The following is a 23961-nucleotide window of genomic DNA, read 5'->3' on the forward strand; positions in this document are numbered from 1 at the left end:
AGCCACCATTCCAACCCCAGGAAAAAGTAACCGAGTTAAAGGAAACCGGTCTCGCCAGATTTGGGGCCTATAAGCAGCAGCCACCACCAGTGGGCTCTTATATACAGCACTCTAACATGCTGTATATAAGAGCCCAGGCCGCTGTGTAGAATGGAAAAAAAATCACTTCATAATACTTACATAAACGGTCGATGCGGTGGAGTTGGGCCATATGAGTGTCTCCGGTGCTGACACCTTCTCTTTCGGCCATCTTCTGAAACCTGTGTGCATGACGCGTCCTATATCATACACACTCGCCGGGCCTGCACAGGCGCACTACAATACTTTGATCTGCCCTGTTCAGGGTAGATCAAAGTGCGCCTGAGCAGGACCTCAATGCCGGCGAGTGTGGATGACGCAGACGCGTCATGCACCCCGGCTTCAGAAGGACAACAAAGATGGCAGAAAGAGGAGATGCCGGCACTGGAGACACCCATATGACCCATCTGCACCAAACCGACCGTTAGGTAAGTATTATAAAGTGATTTTTATGTCCTACACAGCGGCCTGAGCTCTTATATACAGTATGTTAGAATGCTGTATATAAGATCCCACTGGTGGTGGCTGCAGCTTATAGGCCCCAAAACTGGTGACAGGTTCAATTTAAGTAGATCTAATCTAATTAGCAAAAGTAGGAATCCTTGTCTTTACATTAATAGGTAACATGCACTAATTGGGAAGGACGGGCACAAGGACCACAGCTTGCATGAAAGATGTAAAAATATTCACTTTATTAATTCTGCTTCCGACAAGACACATGTAAACAGAGCGCACCCAAAAACAATCATAAAACCACTGAAATTGTACAAACAAAAAAAAAAATATTAACTTATGCATATATTACAGCAGTCATGTACAGTGCAAAACATGCAGCCGGCACGTCAGATGTCCTTCTCCTTCACTTGTTTCTTGTATTGCTCATGTAGGTGCTTCTTGTATGCTGTAACAGAAAAGTATTGTGGTTAGCCCTAGATTGAGACTATGGGTGACACTTCCTCAAATACTTGATAACAAGGGGTTGTTATTGCAGTGGGTCACAATAGTGAAAGAATATAGAGGGGTTATTTTATATTACTAGGGCGGCATAGTCGCTCAGTGGTTAGCACTGCAGTCTTGCAGCGCTGGGGTCCTGGGTTCAAATCCCACCAAGGACACTATCTGCAAGGAGTTTGTATGCTCTCCCTGTGTTTGTGTGGGTTTCCTCCGGGTACTCCGGTTTCCTCCCACAATCCAAAAACATACAGATAGGGAATTTAGATTGTGAGCCCCAACTGGGACAGTGTTAATGTATGTAAAGCGCTGTGGAATTAATAGTGCTATATAAAAGTGAACAAGTATTATATAATTATTACTGAGAGGAGTAAAAGGGGGTGTATGGTGAAAACAAGTCATGGTCTATCCACAGGATGGGTGATCACGTGTTGATCAGCGAGGGTCCAACCACTGGAATCTGCACTGATGGCAGACCGTGGACATCTCATCCCAGTTAGAATTAAGTGATGGTCTCATGTCAGACCTGCACTAATTATTCTCTATAGCAGGGGTGGGGAACCTCCGGCCCGCGGGCCGTATACGGCCCGTGACGACATTTTATGCGGCCCCCGGGCATATGCGGCCCCCGGGCACATTCCCGGGGACCATTGTGCTTTGGTGGCAGCCGCGCTTTTCCCGGCTGCCGGCCCTTTAAATCCCACTGCCTGATGCCCTGTGGGTAGATGCTAGAATGTACGGGCTCTCTCCAGATCCTGACTTCCAGGACCTGACTGCAGCCCATACATTCTAGGCTTATCCCCGGCCTGTGTGCTCTGGTGGGCGTGTAAGCAGCACGCTGCGATAAAGTCACACAGAAGAGCTGCAGCAGGTTTACCAGCCTCCTGGACCTGCTGTGTGTGTGTGTGACTCTCGCTCCCCCTCACTGCGAGTACTCAACCCATCGCTGCCCCCCCTCTCAGTGCTGTGTACCCCCTCGTACTGTGTGTACCCCCCAATGCTGTGTGTACCCCCTCGTGCTGTATGTACCCCCCAATGTTGTATGTACCCCCTCGTGCTGTATGTACCCCCTAGTGCAGTGTGTACCCCCTAGTGCAGTGTGTACCCCCTAGTGCAGTGTGTACCCCCTAGTACAGTGAGTACCCCCTAATGCTGTGTGTACCCCTTAATGCTGTGTGTACCCCTTAATGCTGTGTGTACCCCCTCGTGCTGTGTATACCCCCTCGTGCTGTGTGTACCCCCTCGTGCTGTGTGTACCCCCTCGTGCTGTGTGTACCCCCTCATGCTGTGTACCTCCTAGTACAGTGTGTACCCCCCAGTGCTGTGTGTACCCCCTCATGCTGTATGTACCCCCCAATGCTGTGTGTACCCCCTAGTGCAGTGTGTACCCCCTAGTACAGTGTGTACCCCCTAGTACAGTGTGTACCCCCTAGTACAGTGAGTACCCCCTAGTACAGTGAGTACCCCCTAATGCTGTGTGTACCCCCTAATGCTGTGTGTACCCCCTAATGCTGTGTGTACCCCCTAATGCTGTGTGTACCCCCTAATGCTGTGTGTACCCCCTAATGCTGTGTGTACCCCCTAATGCTGTGTGTACCCCCTAATGCTGTGTGTACCCCCTAATGCTGTGTGTACCCCCTAATGCTGTGTGTACCCCCTAATGCTGTGTGTACCCCCTAATGCTGTGTGTACCCCCTAATGCTGTGTGTACCCCCTAATGCTGTGTGTACCCCCTAATGCTGTGTGTACCCCCTAATGCTGTGTGTACCCCCTAATGCTGTGTGTACCCCCTAATGCTGTGTGTACCCCCTAATGCTGTGTGTACCCCCTAATGCTGTGTGTACCCCCTAATGCTGTGTGTACCCCCTAATGCTGTGTGTACCCCCTAATGCTGTGTGTACCCCCTAATGCTGTGTGTACCCCCTAATGCTGTGTGTACCCCCTAATGCTGTGTGTACCCCCTAATGCTGTGTGTACCCCCTAATGCTGTGTGTACCCCCTAATGCTGTGTGTACCCCCTAATGCTGTGTGTACCCCCTAATGCTGTGTGTACCCCCTAATGCTGTGTGTACCCCCTAATGCTGTGTGTACCCCCTAATGCTGTGTGTACCCCCTAATGCTGTGTGTACCCCCTAATGCTGTGTGTACCCCCTAATGCTGTGTGTACCCCCTAATGCTGTGTGTACCCCCTAATGCTGTGTGTACCCCCTAATGCTGTGTGTACCCCCTAATGCTGTGTGTACCCCCTACGTGCTGTGTGTACCCCCTCGTGCTGTGTGTACCCCCTCGTGCTGTGTGTACCCCCTCGTGCTGTGTGTACCCCCTCGTGCTGTGTGTACCCCCTCGTGCTGTGTGTACCCCCTCGTGCTGTGTGTACCCCCCTCGTGCTGTGTGTACCCCCTCGTGCTGTGTGTACCCCCTCGTGCTGTGTGTACCCCCTCGTGCTGTGTGTACCCCCTCGTGCTGTGTGTACCCCCTCGTGCTGTGTGTACCCCCTCGTGCTGTGTGTACCCCCTCGTGCTGTGTGTACCCCCTCGTGCTGTGTGTACCCCCTCGTGCTGTGTGTACCCCCTCGTGCTGTGTGTACCCCCTCGTGCTGTGTGTACCCCCTCGTGCTGTGTGTACCCCCTCGTGCTGTGTGTACCCCCTCGTGCTGTGTGTACCCCCTCGTGCTGTGTGTACCCCCTCGTGCTGTGTGTACCCCCTCGTGCTGTGTGTACCCCCTCGTGCTGTGTGTACCCCCTCGTGCTGTGTGTACCCCCTCGTGCTGTGTGTACCCCCTCGTGCTGTGTGTACCCCCTCGTGCTGTGTGTACCCCCTCGTGCTGTGTGTACCCCCCTCGTGCTGTGTGTACCCCCTCGTGCTGTGTGTACCCCCTCGTGCTGTGTGTACCCCCTCGTGCTGTGTGTACCCCCTCGTGCTGTGTGTACCCCCTCGTGCTGTGTGTACCCCCTCGTGCTGTGTGTACCCCCTCGTGCTGTGTGTACCCCCTCGTGCTGTGTGTACCCCCTCGTGCTGTGTGTACCCCCTCGTGCTGTGTGTACCCCCTCGTGCTGTGTGTACCCCCTCGTGCTGTGTGTACCCCCTCGTGCTGTGTGTACCCCCTCGTGCTGTGTGTACCCCCCTCGTGCTGTGTGTACCCCCTCGTGCTGTGTGTACCCCCTCGTGCTGTGTGTACCCCCTCGTGCTGTGTGTACCCCCTCGTGCTGTGTGTACCCCCTCATGCTGTGTGTACCCCCTCATGCTGTGTGTACCCCCTCATGCTGTGTGTACCCCCTCATGCTGTGTGTACCCCCTCATGCTGTGTGTACCCCCTCATGCTGTGTGTACCCCCTCATGCTGTGTGTACCCCCTCATGCTGTGTGTACCCCCTCATGCTGTGTGTACCCCCTCATGCTGTGTGTACCCCCTCATGCTGTGTGTACCCCCTCATGCTGTGTGTACCCCCTCATGCTGTGTGTACCCCCTCAGTGCTGTGTGTACCCCCTCGTGCTGTGTGTACCCCCTCGTGCTGTGTGTACCCCCTCGTGCTGTGTGTACCCCCTCGTGCTGTGTGTACCCCCTCGTGCTGTGTGTACCCCCTCGTGCTGTGTGTACCCCCTCGTGCTGTGTGTACCCCCTCGTGCTGTGTGTACCCCCCTCGTGCTGTGTGTACCCCCTCGTGCTGTGTGTACCCCCCTGCTGTGACCCCTCGTGCTGTGTGTACCCCCTCGTGCTGTGTGTACCCCCTCGTGCTGTGTGTACCCCCTCGTGCTGTGTGTACCCCCTCGTGCTGTGTGTACCCCCTCGTGCTGTGTGTACCCCCTCGTGCTGTGTGTACCCCCTCGTGCTGTGTGTACCCCCTCGTGCTGTGTGTACCCCCCTCGTGCTGTGTGTACCCCCTCGTGCTGTGTGTACCCCCTCGTGCTGTGTGTACCCCCTCGTGCTGTGTGTACCCCCTCGTGCTGTGTGTACCCCCTCGTGCTGTGTGTACCCCCTCGTGCTGTGTGTACCCCCTCGTGCTGTGTGTACCCCCTCGTGCTGTGTGTACCCCCTCGTGCTGTGTGTACCCCCTCGTGCTGTGTGTACCCCCTCGTGCTGTGTGTACCCCCTCGTGCTGTGTGTACCCCCTCATGCTGTGTGTACCCCCTCATGCTGTGTGTACCCCCTCATGCTGTGTGTACCCCCTCATGCTGTGTGTACCCCCTCATGCTGTGTGTACCCCCTCATGCTGTGTGTACCCCCTCATGCTGTGTGTACCCCCTCATGCTGTGTGTACCCCCTCGTGCTGTGTGTACCCCCTCGTGCTGTGTGTACCCCCTCGTGCTGTGTGTACCCCCTCGTGCTGTGTGTACCCCCTCGTGCTGTGTGTACCCCCTCGTGCTGTGTGTACCCCTTAATGCTGTGTGTACCCCTTAATGCTGTGTGTACCCCCTCGTGCTGTGTGTACCCCCTCGTGCTGTGTGTACCCCCTCGTGCTGTGTGTACCCCCTCGTGCTGTGTATACCCCCTCGTGCTGTGTGTACCCCCTCATGCTGTGTACCTCCTAGTACAGTGTGTACCCCCCAGTGCTGTATGTACCCCTAGTGCTGTGTGTACCCCCTCATGCTGTATGTACCCCCCTAGTGCAGTGTGTACCCCCTAGTGCAGTGTGTACCCCCTAGTGCAGTGTGTACCCCCTAGTGCAGTGTGTACCCCCTAATGCTGTGTGTACCCCCTAGTGCTGTGTGTACCCCCTCATGCTGTATGTACCCCCCTAGTGCAGTGTGTACCCCCTAGTGCAGTGTGTACCCCCTAGTACAGTGAGTACCCCCTAATGCTGTGTGTACCCCCTAATGCTGTGTGTACCCCCTAATGCTGTGTGTACTCCCTCGTGCTGTGTGTACTCCCTCGTGCTGTGTGTACCCCTTAATGCTGTGTGTACCCCTTAATGCTGTGTGTACCCCCTCGTGCTGTGTGTACCCCCTCGTGCTGTGTGTACCCCCTCGTGCTGTGTGTACCCCCTCGTGCTGTGTGTACCCCCTCGTGCTGTGTGTACCCCCTCGTGCTGTGTGTACCCCCTCGTGCTGTGTGTACCCCCTCATGCTGTGTGTACCCCTAGTGCTGTGTGTACCCCTAGTGCTGTGTGTACCCCCTCGTGCTGTATGTACCCCCCAATGCTGTGTGTACCCCCTAGTGCTGTGTGTACCCCCTAGTGCAGTGTGTACCCCCTAGTACAGTGAGTACCCCCTAGTACAGTGAGTACCCCCTAATGCTGTGTGTACCCCCTAATGCTGTGTGTACCCTCTAATGCTGTGTGTACCCCCTAATGCTGTGTGTACTCCCTCGTGCTGTGTAACCCTTAATGCTGTGTGTACCCCCTCGTGCTGTGTACCCCCTCGTGCTGTGTACCCCCTAGTGCTGTGTGTACCCCCTAGTGCTGTGTGTACCCCCTCATGCTGTGTACCTCCTAGTACAGTGTGTACCCCCAGGTGCTGTGTGTACCCCCTAGTGCTGTGTGTACCCCCTAATGCTGTGTACACCACAGTGCTGTGTACCCCCTCAGCGCGGTGTAACCCCTCACTGCTGTCCGTGCCCCCCCTAGTGCTGTCTGTACCCCCTGGGTGATGTCTATGCCCCCCCACCAGTGCTGTCCGCACCACCTAATGCTGTCCATGCTGCCACCAGTGCTGTCCATGCCACGGTGAGTGCTGTCTGTGCCCCCCTTATGCTGTCCATGCTCCCCAGTGCTGTGTGCCACCCCTCAGTGCTCTTAACTCGCTACTGCTGTCTGTACCCTCCCACTGCTTTCTATGCTCCCCAGTCCGTGCTCTCCTGTTGATGTCTATGTTCCCCCAGACCTGTCTGTCTCCCTAGTGCTGCCACCCAGTGCAGTCCGTGCTGCCACCCAGTGCAGTCCGTGCTGCCACCCAGTGCAGTGCGTGCTGCCACCCAGTGCAGTGCGTGCTGCCACCCAGTGCTGTGCGTGTCCCCAGTCATGTCTGTGCCACCGCCAGGGCTGTCCATGCCCCCTACTGATGTATATGCCCCAGCCCCTCCTGTGATGTATATGCCCCAGCCCCTCCTGTGATGTATATGCCCCAGCCCCTCCTGTGATGTGTACTCCCAGTGTCTCCTGTAATTTATGCGCCCCGGCCCCTCCTGTGATGTGTATGCCCCCAGCATCTCCAGACAGAGACAAACCTGGAAAAGCAGCTGTGAGAAACAAGATGATCAATATCACCGAACATCACAATCGCACCAAAGAGAAGCAGCTCCGGCCACCACAATAGGGGTGAGTTAATTAATCGTTTGATCAAATATAGCAGGGTTATTTTTCAGGTTGATAATGTTGTGCGGCCCCCAAAGGTTATTAGGAAATTCCAAATGGCCCCCGGCAGTAAAAAGGTTCCCCACCCCTGCTCTATAGGGATAGAAAAATAAACAAAACAAACCAAAAATGAATGGCGTTGCGATCAACCATGCGCAGTGCCACTTCATTCTAATGAAGATAAGACTTCTGCCCATCAGTGGTTGGACCTTCACAACCAATAACTTATCACTAAAGGGCCCTTTAAGCCCCAAACACATGACCAGGTATAGAAGAAAGCTTATCCAATGAAGTTTTCACATTATGGAAATTAAGCTGGGGCAAGCAAAGGATTTTGATGTCCTTATAATAGACCCCACTGTTGGGAAAAGCTTTTCCTCTGATAAAAAGTAAATTCAGTGTCTCAGCTGTAGATTATGGCTATTGCATGGAAAGTCTAAAGGGCACTTTACACGCTGCGATCTCGCTATCGCTAGCGAGCGTACCCGCCCCCGTCGGTTGTGCGTCACAGGCAAAAGCGCTGCCCGTGGCGCACAACATCACTAACACCCGTCACACAGACTTGCCTTCCCTGCGACGTCGCTCTGGCCGGCGAACCGCCTCCTTTCTAAGGGGGCAGATTGTGTGGCGTCACATGGAAGCCGTCCAATAGAAGCGGAGATGAGAGGGCAGAATATCCCGCCCACCTCCTTCCTTCCTCATTGCCGGTGGAAGCAGGTAAGGAGATGTTCGGCGTTCCTGCGGCGTCACACATAGCGATGCGTGATTCCGCAGGAACAATGAACAACCAGCGGCATGCACCACCAACGATATTATGAAAAGGAGCGACGTTTTGCGATCACTGATTGTCGCTCCTTGGTGTCACACGCTGTGATGTCGCTAACAGTGCCGGATGTGCGTCACCAACGACGTGACCCCGACGATATATCGTTAGCGATGTCGCAGCGTGTAAAGCACCCATTACATGTTGCTGATATGCCATAATTTGTATTCAATGCAATGCATAGAATCCACAGCTAAATCTACATATAATATTAATTCCTATATAAGTTTATTGACAGTCATTTATTTGAACTGAGCAGTGCCAGGGAAAAATACAGATGAGATCAAATCCAGTTGCATCCCTATGAATAACCGTGTACATGGCAATGTATATGTAGCTGTAAGCTTACCCATCTGATTCTGCCAGAGCTCCGCAGCGTGTGGATTCAAGGGGCTCTCATTATTGGGTTCTGGAAAAAAAAACAGGCAGAAAAAAAATCACCACAGTACACAGAAGATCCTGAGCAGATGTCAAACATTGACAGTTCTGACCACAGAATAGCGCTAGTATCTGAACATGCGCTTCTTAGCCTGCTTCACATCTGTTTCTCGTGTGCCCTCGGTGCGGGGGTCTCCTGACCAGTTCAATACCAATAATGAAATGGTCTTTTCCAAATGTGCTATGTTTGATACTAATTCACCACTGATTTAAATATATGTATTGAATACCATGCTACAATACAGTGGGCTTCAGTTGTACCAAATTTTTGATGAATTTACACACCTGATACAGGCTTTACAGTGACCAATACAGGATAATACATGTTAAACGAGGATATTGAATGTAAAATCCTCAGTGGGGCTCTATTATATATGAAAACTGCTATTTGACACAACAGTGCTGACATTCATTTTGGGGGTTATCTTGTTCAGTAACCATATCCTATTTGGGCATTTGTTTTAAATGTTTTTAATGTATCAATGTGTGTTTCCCTCTGTACATTAATCCTTGTGCTCTGTGTTTGATTGTCCCTTGAACCATTATTTTGTACACTTATGATAATAAAGTTTTTTTCAATTTTCTAAAAAAACATTTCTTCTGGTGATCCCTATTGTGGCATACGCTCCCTTTGTTTGTCTATGATGTTGCTGTATGCCAGGAGATCCCGGAGGGTGGTGCCCTTCTCACATCTAGTCTCTCCTCAGTGTGGGTCTCCTGACCTGAACGCAACAGTGTAATACGTTTATAGGGACATGTCGAGCTTGGGTCAGGAGAAAAATTGTCGGTCTGTGCATCGTGGTGCAATAAGACATGTGTGAACTCTGCCTTAGAAGACTGCACTATTGACTTGAATACCAAATACACCAAATAGAGCTTTCCTGGATCATCTGCAGTCTGTCAACTTCTAAGATGTCCAGATTTGTAGGACAATACCTTTTTTTTGGGAAAAAAACAAACAAAAACCTTCTGAGAAAACCATTATTTGTTTTAATAACTTGTCGAATAGAAGCGGTTACATCACCATTTTCTGTGACGCAACAGCGACCTTGTAAGTCGCTGTTCTGATCGCTGCTTAGCTGTCAAACACAGCAGAAGCAGCAGCGATCATAACGACATGCGTCGCTGTGCTACATGTGCAGGGAGCCGCGCACACTGCTTAGCGCTGGCTCCCTGCTCTCCTAGCTACAGTACACATCAGGTTAATTAACCCGATGTGTACTGCAGCTACATGTGCAGAGATCAGGGAGCCGCGCACACTGCTTAGCGCTGGCTCCCTGCTCTCCTAGCTACAGTACACATCGGGTTAATTACCCGATGTGTACTGCAGCTACATGTGCAGAGAGCTGGGAGCCGGCGCTGGCAGCGTGAGAGCGGCGGAGGCTGGTAACGAAGGTAAATATCGGGTAACCACCTTGGTTACCCGATGTTTACCTTGGTTACAGCATACCGCAGGCTGTCAGACGCCGGCTCCTGCTCCCTGCACATTCAGGATTGTTGCTCTCTCGCTGTCACACACAGCGATGTGTGCTTATCAGCGGGAGAGCAACAATAAAAAAACGAACCAGGGCTGTGTGTAATGAGCAGCGATCTCACAGCAGGGGCCAGATCGCTGCTCAGTGTCACACACAGCGAGATCGCTAATGAGGTCACAAAAAACGTGACTCAGCAGCAATCTCGCTGTGTGTGAAGCACCCCTTTGGTTGTATAATCTAAAGCCTTCCATACACAGACTAATGTTGACTGACACCAGCGATATTGCCGCGCTCCACCAACACTATAATGTATTGGGGGGGTGGGGGGGGGGGGCAGCGCACATTGCTCAGACATATCTTATCTCGGGGTGCAGATCAGAGATAAACCGCTGCCAGAGAGGTCCATAGGTGGCTTTCTCATATGGGACACACAAGCACTCAGCTGCATGGGAGCTAAGATGCCTGAATGAGGTAACTAGCTTAAAGAGGTGGTCCGATACCTAAAATGGCATTTTTAAATATCTTTACATACTAATCCATTCTTGTAATTATCTTTATTATATAATAACTTAATTTCTTCCCATCTAGCAAATAGCTAAATGTCCTTTTTACTGCACTTGTGACACTTTGTTTGAGAGGAGTCCAAGCTGGACATCTCAGGAGGCTGGGGCTGCACTCACTACTCCTGAAACAGGAAATCACCAGGGGGTGGCACTGCAGTTACCTACAACAGTTTCTTGCATTGCTACTGTCAGAGGAGGAAAGAGCTTGCAATCTATCTATGCAGCTGACCCCCTCTTCTCTACCTATTTCCCAAAAAACTCAAGCCTCAACATGAATGCACAAAAAATAAAGTGCAGATTTACGACAGTTCCAGATAAGAGGTTCAATGAACAGAGAACTAGTGTACTTCTAATTATTTCTTCCCGTATAGAAAATTATGAATTGAAGTTTTATAAATTACTTTGATATAATAGATAGAAAGAGGATTTTCCTGAAACATAATGAAGTGGTGAACACAAAACATTGTTTCACGTCGCTGTTCAATGGCCAAAGTCTCACCAAATAGATATCGGCCAGATAAGAAACATGGCATAGAAAGATTTTATCAATGAATAGAAGGAAAAAAAAAAAAACTAACTATAAAAGCTCTGCCTGGGACCTCCATGGGCACAGACAGACATTGTAAAAGTTGGGGGTGGAGGGTGTAAGTCTCAACATTCTGAGGAGTCTAGTATATTCCACAAGCAGCTCCACACGAGGTGACCAAGGGGTGGTATGTGGGAGTGACTGTTCGTTAAAAAGAAATAGAAGCTTTAATTGACTCCCTGTTCAATGCCAGGAAGGTACATTTCTATGTAGAACTAGCTGTACTACACTGCTTCGCCCGGGTTAATAACTGCCGTTAACAAAATAGAATGTATTAACGTTCCCAGGATAGAATGTATAAATAGAATATATTAACGCCCGGGAGAGTAACTGTCTCCGTTTCTCTCCAATACTCTGTCTGTCTCCCCCTCTGTATATATATATCTCTCTGTCTCTATCTTGGTCTGTCTGTCTCTTTCCCTGTCTGTCTGACTGTTTCTGTCTTGTTTTCAGTCTGTCTCAATCTCTTTCCGTGTCTGTCTGTCACTTTCCCTGTCTGTGTTTTACCCTGGCTGTCTCTTTCCCTGTCTGTTTCCCTGTGTCTGTCTCTTAACCGGTCTCTCTCTTTCCCTCCCTTTCCCTGTCTGCATTGTGACACGCCAACATTCCATATAAGGGCATGGCTGCGCATACTTCTGAAGTTCTGGCTGCACTGTGGCTCCCAGCTCCAGTCGCTTTAATGGAGGCAGGTTTTTTGGTGAATAACTAAAGAGCGGGGTTAAAATTTCCCCTCAAAACATAGCCTATGACGCTCTCGGGGTCCAGAAGTGTGAGTGTGCAAAATTTTGTGGCTGTGATGGTGCGGATGCCAATCCCGGACATACACACATACACATTCAGCTTTATATGTTAGATTGTTCGACGTTCCATTCCATTGAAGTCCTTCCCTTCATAAATCTGAAGGCATTGCAGTGACATCAGGTTTAGTGTTTTTTTTATCCCTTTTATTTTATGTAATTGTACATGGTGTATTATTTTGATCCCCTTGGTAACATCTTTTGTATATTTTTATAAACACTGCCTACTTTTTAATAAAATATATAAAATTTTAGCTTCATTCCTCTTGCTCTAAACGCACACCCGAAACCCTAAGCCATCTCCAACGGTTGTCCAATTGTCCTGTAAAGTGATTGGTGGTGGCAGCCATCATGTTTCCCCAAAAATAAGACCTATCCCAAAAATAAGCTAGAGCAGGATTTTTTTTTTTTAAACACCTTTTTGGAGAATACTTAAAATATAAACCCTACTGCAAACATAGGCCCTAGTTGCAGATCATCATACCAATAATATCCTCAAATAGGGCTTGAGCAGCCCTTTAAGGATATGTAAATAATTGGTGTACGTTGCTATAATCCCTACAAGTTTATAGTCATATGCCAGCTAGTTTATGCAATGAATATTCACCCTTCTCGCCCATCCCTCTGTCCGCGTCAGTGAATGGAACTTGTGTTAGTGAAATAATGAATATTCACACTCGTCTGGGTGAATCACTGACTGTCATTACTGTACGATCTCAGCGTAATGCTCCATTGGCCAGCGGCTCTCATAACCCGAGTGTAACAGCTGCATAGAAATACACGCTGACACGTTTGGGTCAGGAGAGCCCCTGGCCTGTGCAAGCATTGCATTGCGACCCTTGGTCAGTACTAGGTCTGAGCGAATCACTGGAGCTGCACACAGGGCTGGGCGTGAGAAGGGGGTGAATATGTATTATTTTTGGCAGAGACTGTACACCGAGGTATGCATGTATGTATTCCATGAGTTGGAATCGGTTGTGTATATACTGTACCCTCAGCATGCGCTCTCCAATAATCAGCTTAGCATTGAAAAAACCTGCAGCCTCGTCCATTAATCGTCAATTGCATAATTGTCCTGATGATTAAGGGCACTAAAGTGCTGTCCATGACAGCCACTCTCTGAAGAGGTCCTGGATCTGCGGTGATAGAAACGGTGGGAAAAGGGAGTGCAGCGCTGACAGCAGGGCTGTGGAGTCGGTAAACCAAACCTTCGACTGACTCAGACTCCTCAATTTCTCTTGCACCGACTCCTACATATATTGCTTATAGTTTGGTGAAAAATGTATTGTAGTACATGAACATGTGTATGTGAACATCAGACATTTAAATCATTTTATGAAAATATAACTAAATATCTTGATTATTGTATGTTCTATTTATTGGAATACAACTTTAGAACACAAACTGTAATAAATTATAAATATGTAATATACAGTAGATTACATATATATCTTGTGTATGTAAAATATATATATATTACACACAAGATATATGTAATCTACTGTATATTACATTTACAATTTATTACAGTTTGTGTTCTAAAGTTGTATTCCAATAAATAGAACATAAAATATATCTAAGTATCTTGATTATTGTATCATAAAAATGATTAAATGTCTGGTGTTCACATTGTACTACAATACATTTTTTACTTAAATATAAGCATTATACTAAATGTTATTATTTAGTAAAATATTCAGCACACTGCATTGCACTACTGTCCCCAATTTATTATATATTTTAGGAGTCGGAGTCTGTGCATTTTATACCGACTCCACCAAAATGAGCTCCGACTCCACAGCCCTGGCTGACAGTCTGCCTCTATATCCACCAAACAGTCGTCAGAGGTAAAGATAGAAGCAGTGGCACAAGAGGCGCCCCGCAGCTTTCATCACCATCCTCAAATTGTTCACAGTGGGCAGTGATGGCATCAACCCACAGCTTTCATAACCGCTTCTTGATAATGTCTTCTTTCACAGTAAGAAGCTACAGCGGTAGGGGCAAAAGTAGAGAGTGTTGGTGCTGCGCTTATCTCTCCCACAACTTCTATCAGTGCCATGGAACCAGGACATCTTCAGGGGGCAGCAATGAAATAAAGTGAAGTAACTCCAGCGTCACCACCTGATTACATATGGTTTTAGAAGGGGTTATAGATGTGGCAGGAAAGGGAGTGCAGCACCAGCCTTCTGTGATGTCCTGTTCAACACTCCAATCAAAAAACACCACACTTAGTGACTGTGTAGAGTATTTTTATAATAAAGCTAAAATTAAATTACAAAAGTGATTACGGTGTAATAATTGATATTTAAAGGATATTTTAGGTAGCGACCCACCCCTTTGATTGTAGGCTTCTTGTATGGAGAATTATACTTTTAGTATGGGATGATACTAACTCATTTTTCCAATCCAGCAATCTTGTGAAGCCAACATGTAAGTGGCAGGCATGATCTATTATGATTGAGAGTTGCCTACTGCGATATGAGCAGTCTGCCACCTCTACCGCCACCTAGTGCAAAAGCCCAGAACAGCTCCCACTCTGCTCACTGGTCTAGGTCAGCGCATCTGCACAGACATTTATATTTCATAAATGAATAAATAATTTAGCACAGCCTTATTTGAGAGAAGAGAGTGGATGTGTGCACAGAACCATGAGCGCACAGGATTCCGGCCCATGCTCCACTGCAGAATTAAGTCTGCAAAACTATTTGTCAGGGTAGCGCATAGTACTGAAAGTTGTAACAGCTAATGGCTTAAGGGTTTATTTTAGTTTACATTTTGCAACCTTCACTTATTAAAAGGGAATCTTTCACCAGGTTTTTGCCACCTAATCTGAGAACAGCACAATGTAGGGAGAGAGATATTAATTTCTACTACTTAAAATAGTGATTTTATGAAAACTACAGTAACAGTACAAGAACTAGAGTGCTAGTAAACCTGATGCCAGTTAGTCCGCTATATTCATGAACTCTATCACTGATTGGCAGCTGTGTGTACACTGTACATGGGCAGAAAGCTGCCAATCAGTGGTGTGGGTGGGGGTTACAAAGCTCAGCATTCACTTAACTCCTAGCTCTGCAGCAGATAAAACACTGATTTTATTAAAATGACAACAAACATCTCAGTAAGTGATAAATGTGCATACAAATCAGAGTGAAGAGGGGGTTAATGCCGCGCATCAACCAAAATGAAGATGTAGCACGTTGATGTTATAAACGTATTCTTTTATTCCATCGGTCTACGCGTTTCGAGGATATACCTCTTCTTCAGGACCAGTGCATCAACATAGTGTAGATATACTATGGTGATGCACTGGTCCTGAAGAAGAGGTATATCCTCGAAACGCGTAGACCGATGGAATAAAAGAATACGTTTATAACATCAACGTCCTACATCTTCATTTTGGCTGATGCGCGGCATTAACCCCCTCTTCACTCTGATTTGTATGCACATCCACATGGGGCTGCAGCAGACGCCATCATCCTATGCTCTATCAGTGGTTGTGACTATCACAACCTTTTCAGGTGAGTATTTTTCCTGATCTACCTCACCGATCTGTTGGTATTACACTATCAGCGCTCCTGATTTTTCAGTTTTTAGTAAGTGATAAATAAGAGCTTTACATTATGTTGCTGTCAGGGTAGCAAAAACATGATAGACTCCCTTTAAATCCCATACTTCCAATTCAATGGTCCATGACCATAAAGCTACAGACAATAATATGACCCCTGCACTGGTCTTAACGGTCACATACATATACATGAGGTCGAGGACCAGCAGTGATGGGATATTTACTGTGTAGTGGAGCAATGGGGTAGTAGTCTGCGTTGCTGATGACCAGGAAAACATTGGAAATATGGTTTATTCTCTATGCGTTTTAAAGTCTAGCCAGCTTCTTCATCAGGAGACCATAATAGATGTTCTTTTATTGCGGTTCTCCTGATGAAGAACCTGGCCAAGCTTCGAAACACAGAGAATAAGCCATATTTCCAATATTTTCCTCCACTACTCTGACTTCACAGCGGGTTTCCTGGCCAGAGTACTGCAGCAACTGTCCGACCTGACATCTTTGGTTGTGGTTCTAAACAAGCCAAAAAAGGTGAGCAATGCCCATCTCTCTCCGAAGGATAGCCACCAGATAAAACCCTATTGTGCTGCTTCTCTTTCTATTGGGATATTTATGAGAAAAGTACACTTAAAAGGGAACCGGTCACCACTTTTTTTGCCCTATAATCTGCGGCCACCACCACTGGGCTCTTATATACAGCATTCTAACATGCTGTATAAGAGTCCAGGCCGTTAGGTATAACAAACTTTATAATACTTACCTTGAAGGTCGCTCTGGTGCACAACGGTCAGATGGGTGGCGCCGTTCTCCGGGATCGGCACGTCTACGTCATACACACGCGCCGGCATTGAGGTCCTGAGCAGGCGCACTTTGATCTGCCCTGAGCAGGGCAGATCAAAGTGCAGCTGCGCAGGACCTCAATGCCGGCGCGTGTGTATGACGTAGATGTGTCATGCACCGCTGCTTCAGGATAAGGAAGACCAAGATGGCTGAAAGGGGAGGCGCCGGTCCCAGAGAACGGTGCAATCCATCAGACCGTTGTGCATCGGAGCGACCTTCTAAGTATTATAAAGTGTTTTTTTTATGTTCTACACAGCGGCCTGGGCTCTTATATATAGCACTCTAACATGCTGTATATAAGAGCCCAGTGGTGGTGGCCGCAGCTTATAGGGCAAAAAAAACAAAAAAAAAAAAAACCACTGGTGACAGGTTCCCTTTAAGACATTTTCCAACATTCTATGCACTTTGGCAGGGTGGGGGGGGGGGGGGGGGGGGACCAACAACTCAGACTGCACGCCACAGAATGGGTATTACCGTCTATAGACTACCTGTATCAAGTTCTACACAGTTGGGAATGGTGGAAATCTCACCTCCTAGAAGGCTTTGTAGAGAAAGCAGGATGGTCCTGACATCATACAATGCCGACCATTTGTCCTTTAGGATATCCAAGCAGATGTTCCCATGACTGTCCACATTCGGGTGAAAGCACGGGGTGATAAATTTCACAGTGGGAGCATTGTAGGGGTAGCCACTCGGGAACTCTAGAGACAGCTTGTACCGCAAGCTCTCATAAACCTGGAAAAAAAAAAAAAAAAAAAAAAAAAAAAAAAAAAAAACACACACAATGAACATCAGCTCCTGGTTTATCAAGTTTCCAGTTCTTATCCAGTAACAAACTAAGGCTGTGTTCACACACTGCGTTTTTTACCTGCGTTTTTGGTCCGTTTTTGCTGCAGAAATTTCTTGAGAAATTCTTGTAACCTTTCTGCAGACATTCCCCAGCAAAACCTATGGCAAAAAAAATTAGCTGTGCGCACACTGCGTTTTTTTCTTAAGAAAATTCTTTCAGTAGATTTTCTTAAGAAAAAGAATGAGCATGTCACTTCTTTTCTGCAGCTAACTGCGTTTTTTGCCATAGATAATTGGCACAATAACGCAGGGAGCAACCAGCGGTAAAAACGCACCGAAAACGCACGTGCGTTTTTTAAACACAGGTGCACTCTTAAGAAATTTCTTAAGAAAAATCATTTTTCTAGTGTGAACATAGCCTAAAAGATCTGCAATGAGGAAAATGATTAAAAGGGTGGTTCACCCATTTATTTTTTTTTTAATTTTCTCTAGGAGTGTAACATACTATTGCACATATCTTCTTAATTGGCTTCTATTTCCAGTTCTGGCACTGAGTGGCGCTATCCTGCACGCTCCGCGCCGGTCACATGACCCCCTGGTGCCGTGGCCGCTGGTATCCGCTGACGTCACGTCAAGTTCCGGGCTCTCAGACTTGACGTTACATCAGGGGTTGCTAGCGCCACCCATACTGACTGGGCTGTGGCGGTGACTACCACACGTCACAGCCCAGCATCGAGGGGAGGATGCGTAGGATGGTATAGTGTGGAGCAGTGAAGAGCGCTTCGCAGATTTGTGAGGTATGGGGCGCCAGTGTAGAGTACAGGGAGGGTTTCTTAAGCTGAAGCCGCCCAAGTATCTGATCCCACTATCCAGCACAGCCGCCCGCTCTGCTCAGATGTCAGGAGAGCGTGCAGTGCCGGGCAGTGTGATCCTGTACTCACGAGCACGACAGGTGACCGGACGCAGCAAGACTGTCAAGTTGGTGACATGCAGCACCAACTTGCTCTGCCACCTGTCTTGCTGCATGTCACCAAGTTACTGCACGGGACAAACTTTCTCCACTCTGTCACCTGCACAAGTCACAGAGTGGAGCAAGTTGGTGACATGCAGCACCGCATGTGACAGAGCATCTCGCTCCCTCCTGGCATAGTCAGTACAGAAATCTCTCTCAGACAGAAGACCAGGATCATGGAGGGGGCGAGAGGGAGTAATAAAGATGGAGTCCTAAGTGTGTCTGTGTATTTATTTCTAATAAAGTATTTTTTCTCTGTGTGATGTCTTTTTTTAACCCTTTATTGGAGAGTCTTAATGGCTGGGTCAAACTTAGCCTGACATTAAGAATCTTGGGCTTTATACCAGGCCTTCAGTCAGGTGGCACAGGATGGCATCACGTCTAGGCCTGTTGGAGACCACTGGACTAGAAGTATTTGAGAGAGGTAAGTAAGATTTTATTTTACAAGTCGTTTCTCCTGGCTACTTTTGGAAATAGAACGGCCTTAAACCATGTTGGCATACTGCCTGAAGGAGAAGGAGTACAAGACTGGTACAATTATAGAAGAGACAGGGCATTGGGCGACGATGCAGCAAATAAACCTCGTTCAGACTTCCACAGCAGAAGCTTTAGTGGCCCCAAAAGACTGCCACGTTTACCACAAGATGATTAATGAGGCCTCATGAGACGACTAAACGTTATGCTCTTCTGTACAAACTGCCTGAGGACCTGCACCTTACCTGCATTTAGACAGGCTGACCTGTGGCCAATAAAGGATTGGCCAGGTGTAGGATTTTGATGCCCCATCTATACATGGGTGATGCCCCCCAATGATCGGCCATTTTGACTCCACCAGCGGCAGGATGTACACATTGAACAGAGCTGCGCTCAGCAACCCCGTTTATTGATTAGTGTCTGCTGCCAGGTCCTGTATGACAGCTCCTATATTGCCTAGGAGCCATACTTCAGTGGCCACTAGACTTTGCACCTCTGTTTAAAGCCCCATTGTAGCAATTTTTTTCCAGCACTTGTGTGACACTTGAAATGTAAAGCCCCTGCCCCATGTCACATACTAAGCTTCTGGGGACTTCACCGTTTACTGACACCGCTCCTGCAGTGCCATCTTGTGTCAGTAACTTCTGGCTGACCGGAAGTCAGAAGTTATGTCACAAGCTCTCAATGCATCTCAGCATCAGAACGAGGCTCTCATCGGCTTGCAATGTGTTGTGGCTTCCAACGTGCTCCACCTGCTATGTTTGTGTTAGCTTCAGGAGATTATCATTGCTGGACTAAGTCAGCAGGTCGCTGTCTATTGACAATGTATATGGAGAGCCTGGTGTGGGCAGGGACAGCTTTCTCAACTTTGCTACATGGCTAGATCTAAAAATTCTGATTGTGTCAGAACACCCAGCAATCTAAGTGATGTCATACGTCGTTAGAGTCAGGGTCTCTTTGCTTAGATCATGCTGCTCTCAAATGAGTTACCAAAATCTGCTGACAGACTCCCTTTAACACTAGAAGTCCCAGAGAGGGGTCATTTAACATTTCTACCATTGAAACCCTATGGAGCTCGAAATTCCTGGGACTTCTAGTGCTAAAGCTCCAATCTAGTGGTGCAATAAAAAAAAAAAAATAAAAATAAGTAACAAACATGCTAAAGTGGTGTTTTAAAGTGCTGGTGGCACCAAACACAGCTGATTGGTCATCACATCCCTTTACCCAGAAATCCCCTTAAATATATAGAAGCCGATCATCGGCTGTTTTCTAGCCTGTTTACACAGCCTTAACGCACTTCTATGAGCAAAGAACAATGTTCTTCTATGCACAATGCCCATTACTATTCTTCGCAGCACATATTTTGTGCACACAGGATGAAGTGCTGTCTAAAATTATTTTTATTTTTTAAAATCAAAGCTTAAAAATATCATTTCAATTAAACAAGAAATATTCTCTTCTGACAGCCTGTTTAGTCAGGCCAATTATTGGAAAATAAGTGATCCAGATAGTCCAGGTAAAGGCACCCAAAGCTTGGAGAGCAAAGGTCTGGCTTACAAGTTACAGGTAAATGCTTGATGAACATTATCAACCACTAGCAGTCAGGGTAACAGTTGGTCGGCCATTAAGGGCTGTGACCAAAAGGGTTTGATGTACTAAAACTTTCTTTAGAAGTTCCACGCTGTTTTAATGGTGACGCCACAGCCCCAGGCTTCCACATCTGTTTCCCGAGTGCGAGGCTCAACCATAACATGGCCACAGATGGAAGACATCACTGGACAGTCAGGAAGCTGGGGGTCAGCAGAGGTCGTAGATCATGTGTCCATATTAATCAAAGGCCTGTATAATGGTCACCCCCCCCCACCCCCCCCAAGATAAACAAGTCTACAAAAATTCAAAATCCTTTATAAAAATAAGACCCTACTTTGCACCATTGTCTTTCTAGCACATCATCCATTAAAGTCTATGGGGAATCTGATTACAAGGGCAGCACGGTGGCTCAGTGGTTAGCACTGCAGTCCTGCAGCGCTGGGCTCGAGTCCCACCCAGGACACCATCTGCAAGGAGTTCGTATGTTCTCCCCGTGTTTGCGTGGGTTTCCTCCCACACTCCAAAGACATACAGATAGGGACTTTAGATTGTGAGCCCCAATGGGGACAGCATTCCTGATGTATGTAAAGCGCTGCGGAATATGTTAGCACTATATAAAAATAAAGATTTATTTATTTACAACAGAGACTGATTTTCATAGCTCCATTATTAAAGAAGCACTCCAATACTCTTGGTATATATTGCAATCATCATAGTATATAGCTGTGTGCTCACAATTGCTCATTTTGCCTTTCTACTCCGTTAATTCTTCACTTTTCTCCGCTCTATGTAAAAACAGGACATATCGTCCCTGCATAAATCATCCCCTCATCAAATCCTGACCCAGCTGTTCTTCTCCCCCAGGATCCTTGCAGTGATGACTCATGCAGGGGAGAAAAAAAAAACAACAAAAAAAACCACAAACAACTTCCTGATTGTACGTAGAGAAAGATTCAGCTAGTCTGATGTTAATCACGTGATGTCCTAGATCTAATGTAAAAGAAGAATTAACTGGGTAGGAGGGCAAAACAAGCAATTGTGAGTACACAGAACTAGTACAAGATGATGATTGCAATATATTAAGACGATAAAAGCTTTGAGGGTGGGCATCTTTAAAGAGTCAGATAAATGTTCAGACAGTTCTGCTGCTTCAGCATTTCAAAGAAAAAAGGGAAGAGGGTAGGTGTCCGACGGACATACGAAATCGCCATTATTTATTCCAGCTCACATACATGGCATCATAGACCCTGGACGCATGGATAGTGCTCGACATTTAAGGGTGCTGAGTAGACCTGAAACGCGTCACACACTATCCGTGCATTCACTGTATGTGAACGCTCTCATGTCAGAGCCGGACATCTACCCTTTCTGTTGTGGATTACACTGGCTATGGTGAAGCTGTGGCCCAGGCTCCATACGGAATGAGGATTAGTAACATGGCGGAGCCGGACATCTACCCTTTCTGTTGTGGATTACACTGGCTATGGTGAAGCTGTGGCCCAGGCTCCATACGGAATGAGGATTAGTAACATGGCGGAGCCGGACATCTACCCTTTCTGTTGTGGATTACACTGGCTATGGTGAAGCTGTGGCCCAGGCTCCATACGGAATGAGGATTAGTAACATGGCGGAGCCGGACATCTACCCTTTCTGTTGTGGATTACACTGGCTATGGTGAAGCTGTGGCCCAGGCTCCATACGGAATGTGGATTAGTAACATGGCGGAGCCGGACATCTACCCTTTCTGTTGTGGATTACACTGGCTATGGTGAAGCTGTGGCCCAAGCTCCATACGGAATGAGGATTAGTAACATGGCGGAGCCGGACATCTACCCTTTCTGTTGTGGATTACACTGGCTATGGTGAAGCTGTGGCCCAAGCTCCATACGGAATGAGGATTAGTAACATGGCGGAGCCGGACATCTACCCTTTCTGTTGTGGATTACACTGGCTATGGTGAAGCTGTGGCCCAGGCTCCATACGGAATGAGGATTAGTAACATGGCGGAGCCGGACATCTACCCTTTCTGTTGTGGATTACACTGGCTATGGTGAAGCTGTGGCCCAAGCTCCATACGGAATGAGGATTAGTAACATGGCGGAGCTGGACTTTATACTTTTTTTTTTATGCAACATGGATGAAACTTTCTCAAGGATTTAAAAATTCACAGGCATGTGCGACCCTAAACCACTGGAGAGGGGGCTGCTCGATGTCTCCATGGATGACCATAGGAGGTACAAGGGCCACTCATGATGGCAGCAGCCCCATCTTGGGTTTACAATGATCAAATATTTATCATATTCCGATTAAAAGACATTATATTTGGCCTGTTAGAGAATGGGGCACCTTGTTAGTCACCCCCAGGATAGCGTATATAGATATGGCTTACAATGGGACCTGATGGCAGGAGGAGCAGAGCGTCACACATTACTGTGGGAGAATATTCAGTAAACAGTGTATTCTAGTCACTGAAGTCCCTGGTGTTTGTATAGGAGTCCAGTGGGCGGTCCTATTAGTGATTGACAGCTGTAAAATTATTATATATACATACACACAGCTGTCAATCACTAGTAGGACCGCCCACCGGACTCCTGCTATATCATTGTGCTCAGCTTGTGCGGACAGCACGGGGTCTGTAACATCAGGTTCCACCACAGCACAGTATTATGAACCCCCAGAGCAGCACTCCCTCACACAGCCCCTCACCGTCCCCGCCGCTCCGTCTATGGTCCCGATCCACTTGAATAGATTGTCAGACTCCGGGAAGGCGGAGATCCCTTTATCGCCAGACATCTGCGGACAAGACAGGACAATGAGCCTGCGCTCCTCAGGCCGCGGGCGGCGCCGGCCGGTGCGTACTCACCATCAGCGTCATCAGCTCCTGCTGCAGCCTGCAACACAACACAAGCGGATTATCACGGGCCTCAGCACCGGGCGTCCCGCGGGCACAGCGCCGGCCTTACCTCTTCCCCACAGAGCCCCGGGCCGCCTGAGCTCCGGACTCCATGCCTTTCCTGGCGGAAGGAGCCGCCGCTGGATCTACATTCTGTGAGGCCATTAGTGTGCAGTGAGGGGTCGTGTCTGCGCTGCCGGAGCTGTGCTCTCCTCTCCGGACACTTCACCACTGAACCTACCGCTCTCAGTTTGAATGCTTTAAACTTCAATCTCGTCAACCAATCGCTTGTGTGAAGGGATTTAACTCCACCAATCAGTGTGCGTTGTTTCGGCAATCACCAAGGTGATCAGTGGCTTGGCCTCACAGTGAACGTTCAAAAAGGAGACCGATGATTGGCTGATAATATTCCGCCCAGTCGCCCTGATACGTGGAGATGAACGTCCATCACATCCCACACAGCGTCGTTAGCTGCCGGAAATAAGATTGATTGGACGAATGGACGTCACGTCACTGTTTCCTGGAGGCCGCCGCAGGATGCCTGACGTGTAGAGCGAGCAGCGGGAGGCCTCAGGGCTGAGCGGGGCAGTGTGTGCTGGAGACCGTGGGGTACAGCACGTAATCAGCGGCCTGCTATAGAGAATACGAATGCATGGGAAGCGCACTGCAGTGTGATGTGCCACTGTACCACTCTATGGAGCATAGATCTCCGCTAGGATCACCTCCACACGCGGGATACCGCACCACACAGAGGACCCCCTACCACCTCACGGGATATTCACCACACAGGATCCCTCA

At 48.2% G+C, this 23961-nt stretch overlaps 1 protein-coding gene across 1 annotated transcript; it reads right to left on the reverse strand.

Moving 5' to 3' along the window:
* Positions 1-752: 752 nt before the first annotated feature.
* Positions 753-23532, reverse strand: UBE2C (ubiquitin conjugating enzyme E2 C). The gene is made up of 6 exons (XM_075347530.1): positions 23234-23532; positions 23134-23161; positions 22977-23063; positions 16936-17140; positions 8491-8550; positions 753-979 (listed from the first exon to the last, which is right to left on the reverse strand). Exons 1-6 carry the CDS (start codon positions 23326-23328, stop codon positions 921-923), a joined length of 534 nt encoding a protein of 177 aa, XP_075203645.1. The 5' UTR covers positions 23329-23532; the 3' UTR covers positions 753-920.
* Positions 23533-23961: the final 429 nt, after the last annotated feature.

This window comes from Anomaloglossus baeobatrachus, chromosome 5, assembly GCF_048569485.1.
Source record: "Anomaloglossus baeobatrachus isolate aAnoBae1 chromosome 5, aAnoBae1.hap1, whole genome shotgun sequence".
Classification (NCBI taxonomy): Eukaryota; Metazoa; Chordata; class Amphibia; order Anura; family Aromobatidae; genus Anomaloglossus; species Anomaloglossus baeobatrachus.

What these genes read in the sequence shown, in the direction of transcription:
- UBE2C (XM_075347530.1), bottom strand. Translation starts at nt 23,328, where the DNA reads ATGGCCTCACAGAATGTAGATCCAGCGGCGGCTCCTTCCGCCAGGAAA. An exon ending in AGGAGCTGATGACGCTGATG is followed by an intron (nt 23,064 to 23,133) that starts GTGAGTACGCAC and finishes TCTTGTCCGCAG; the next exon opens with ATGTCTGGCGATAAAGGGAT. An exon ending in TCTACAAAGCCTTCTAGGAG is followed by an intron (nt 8,551 to 16,935) that starts GTGAGATTTCCA and finishes TTTTTTTTCCAG; the next exon opens with AACCCAATAATGAGAGCCCC.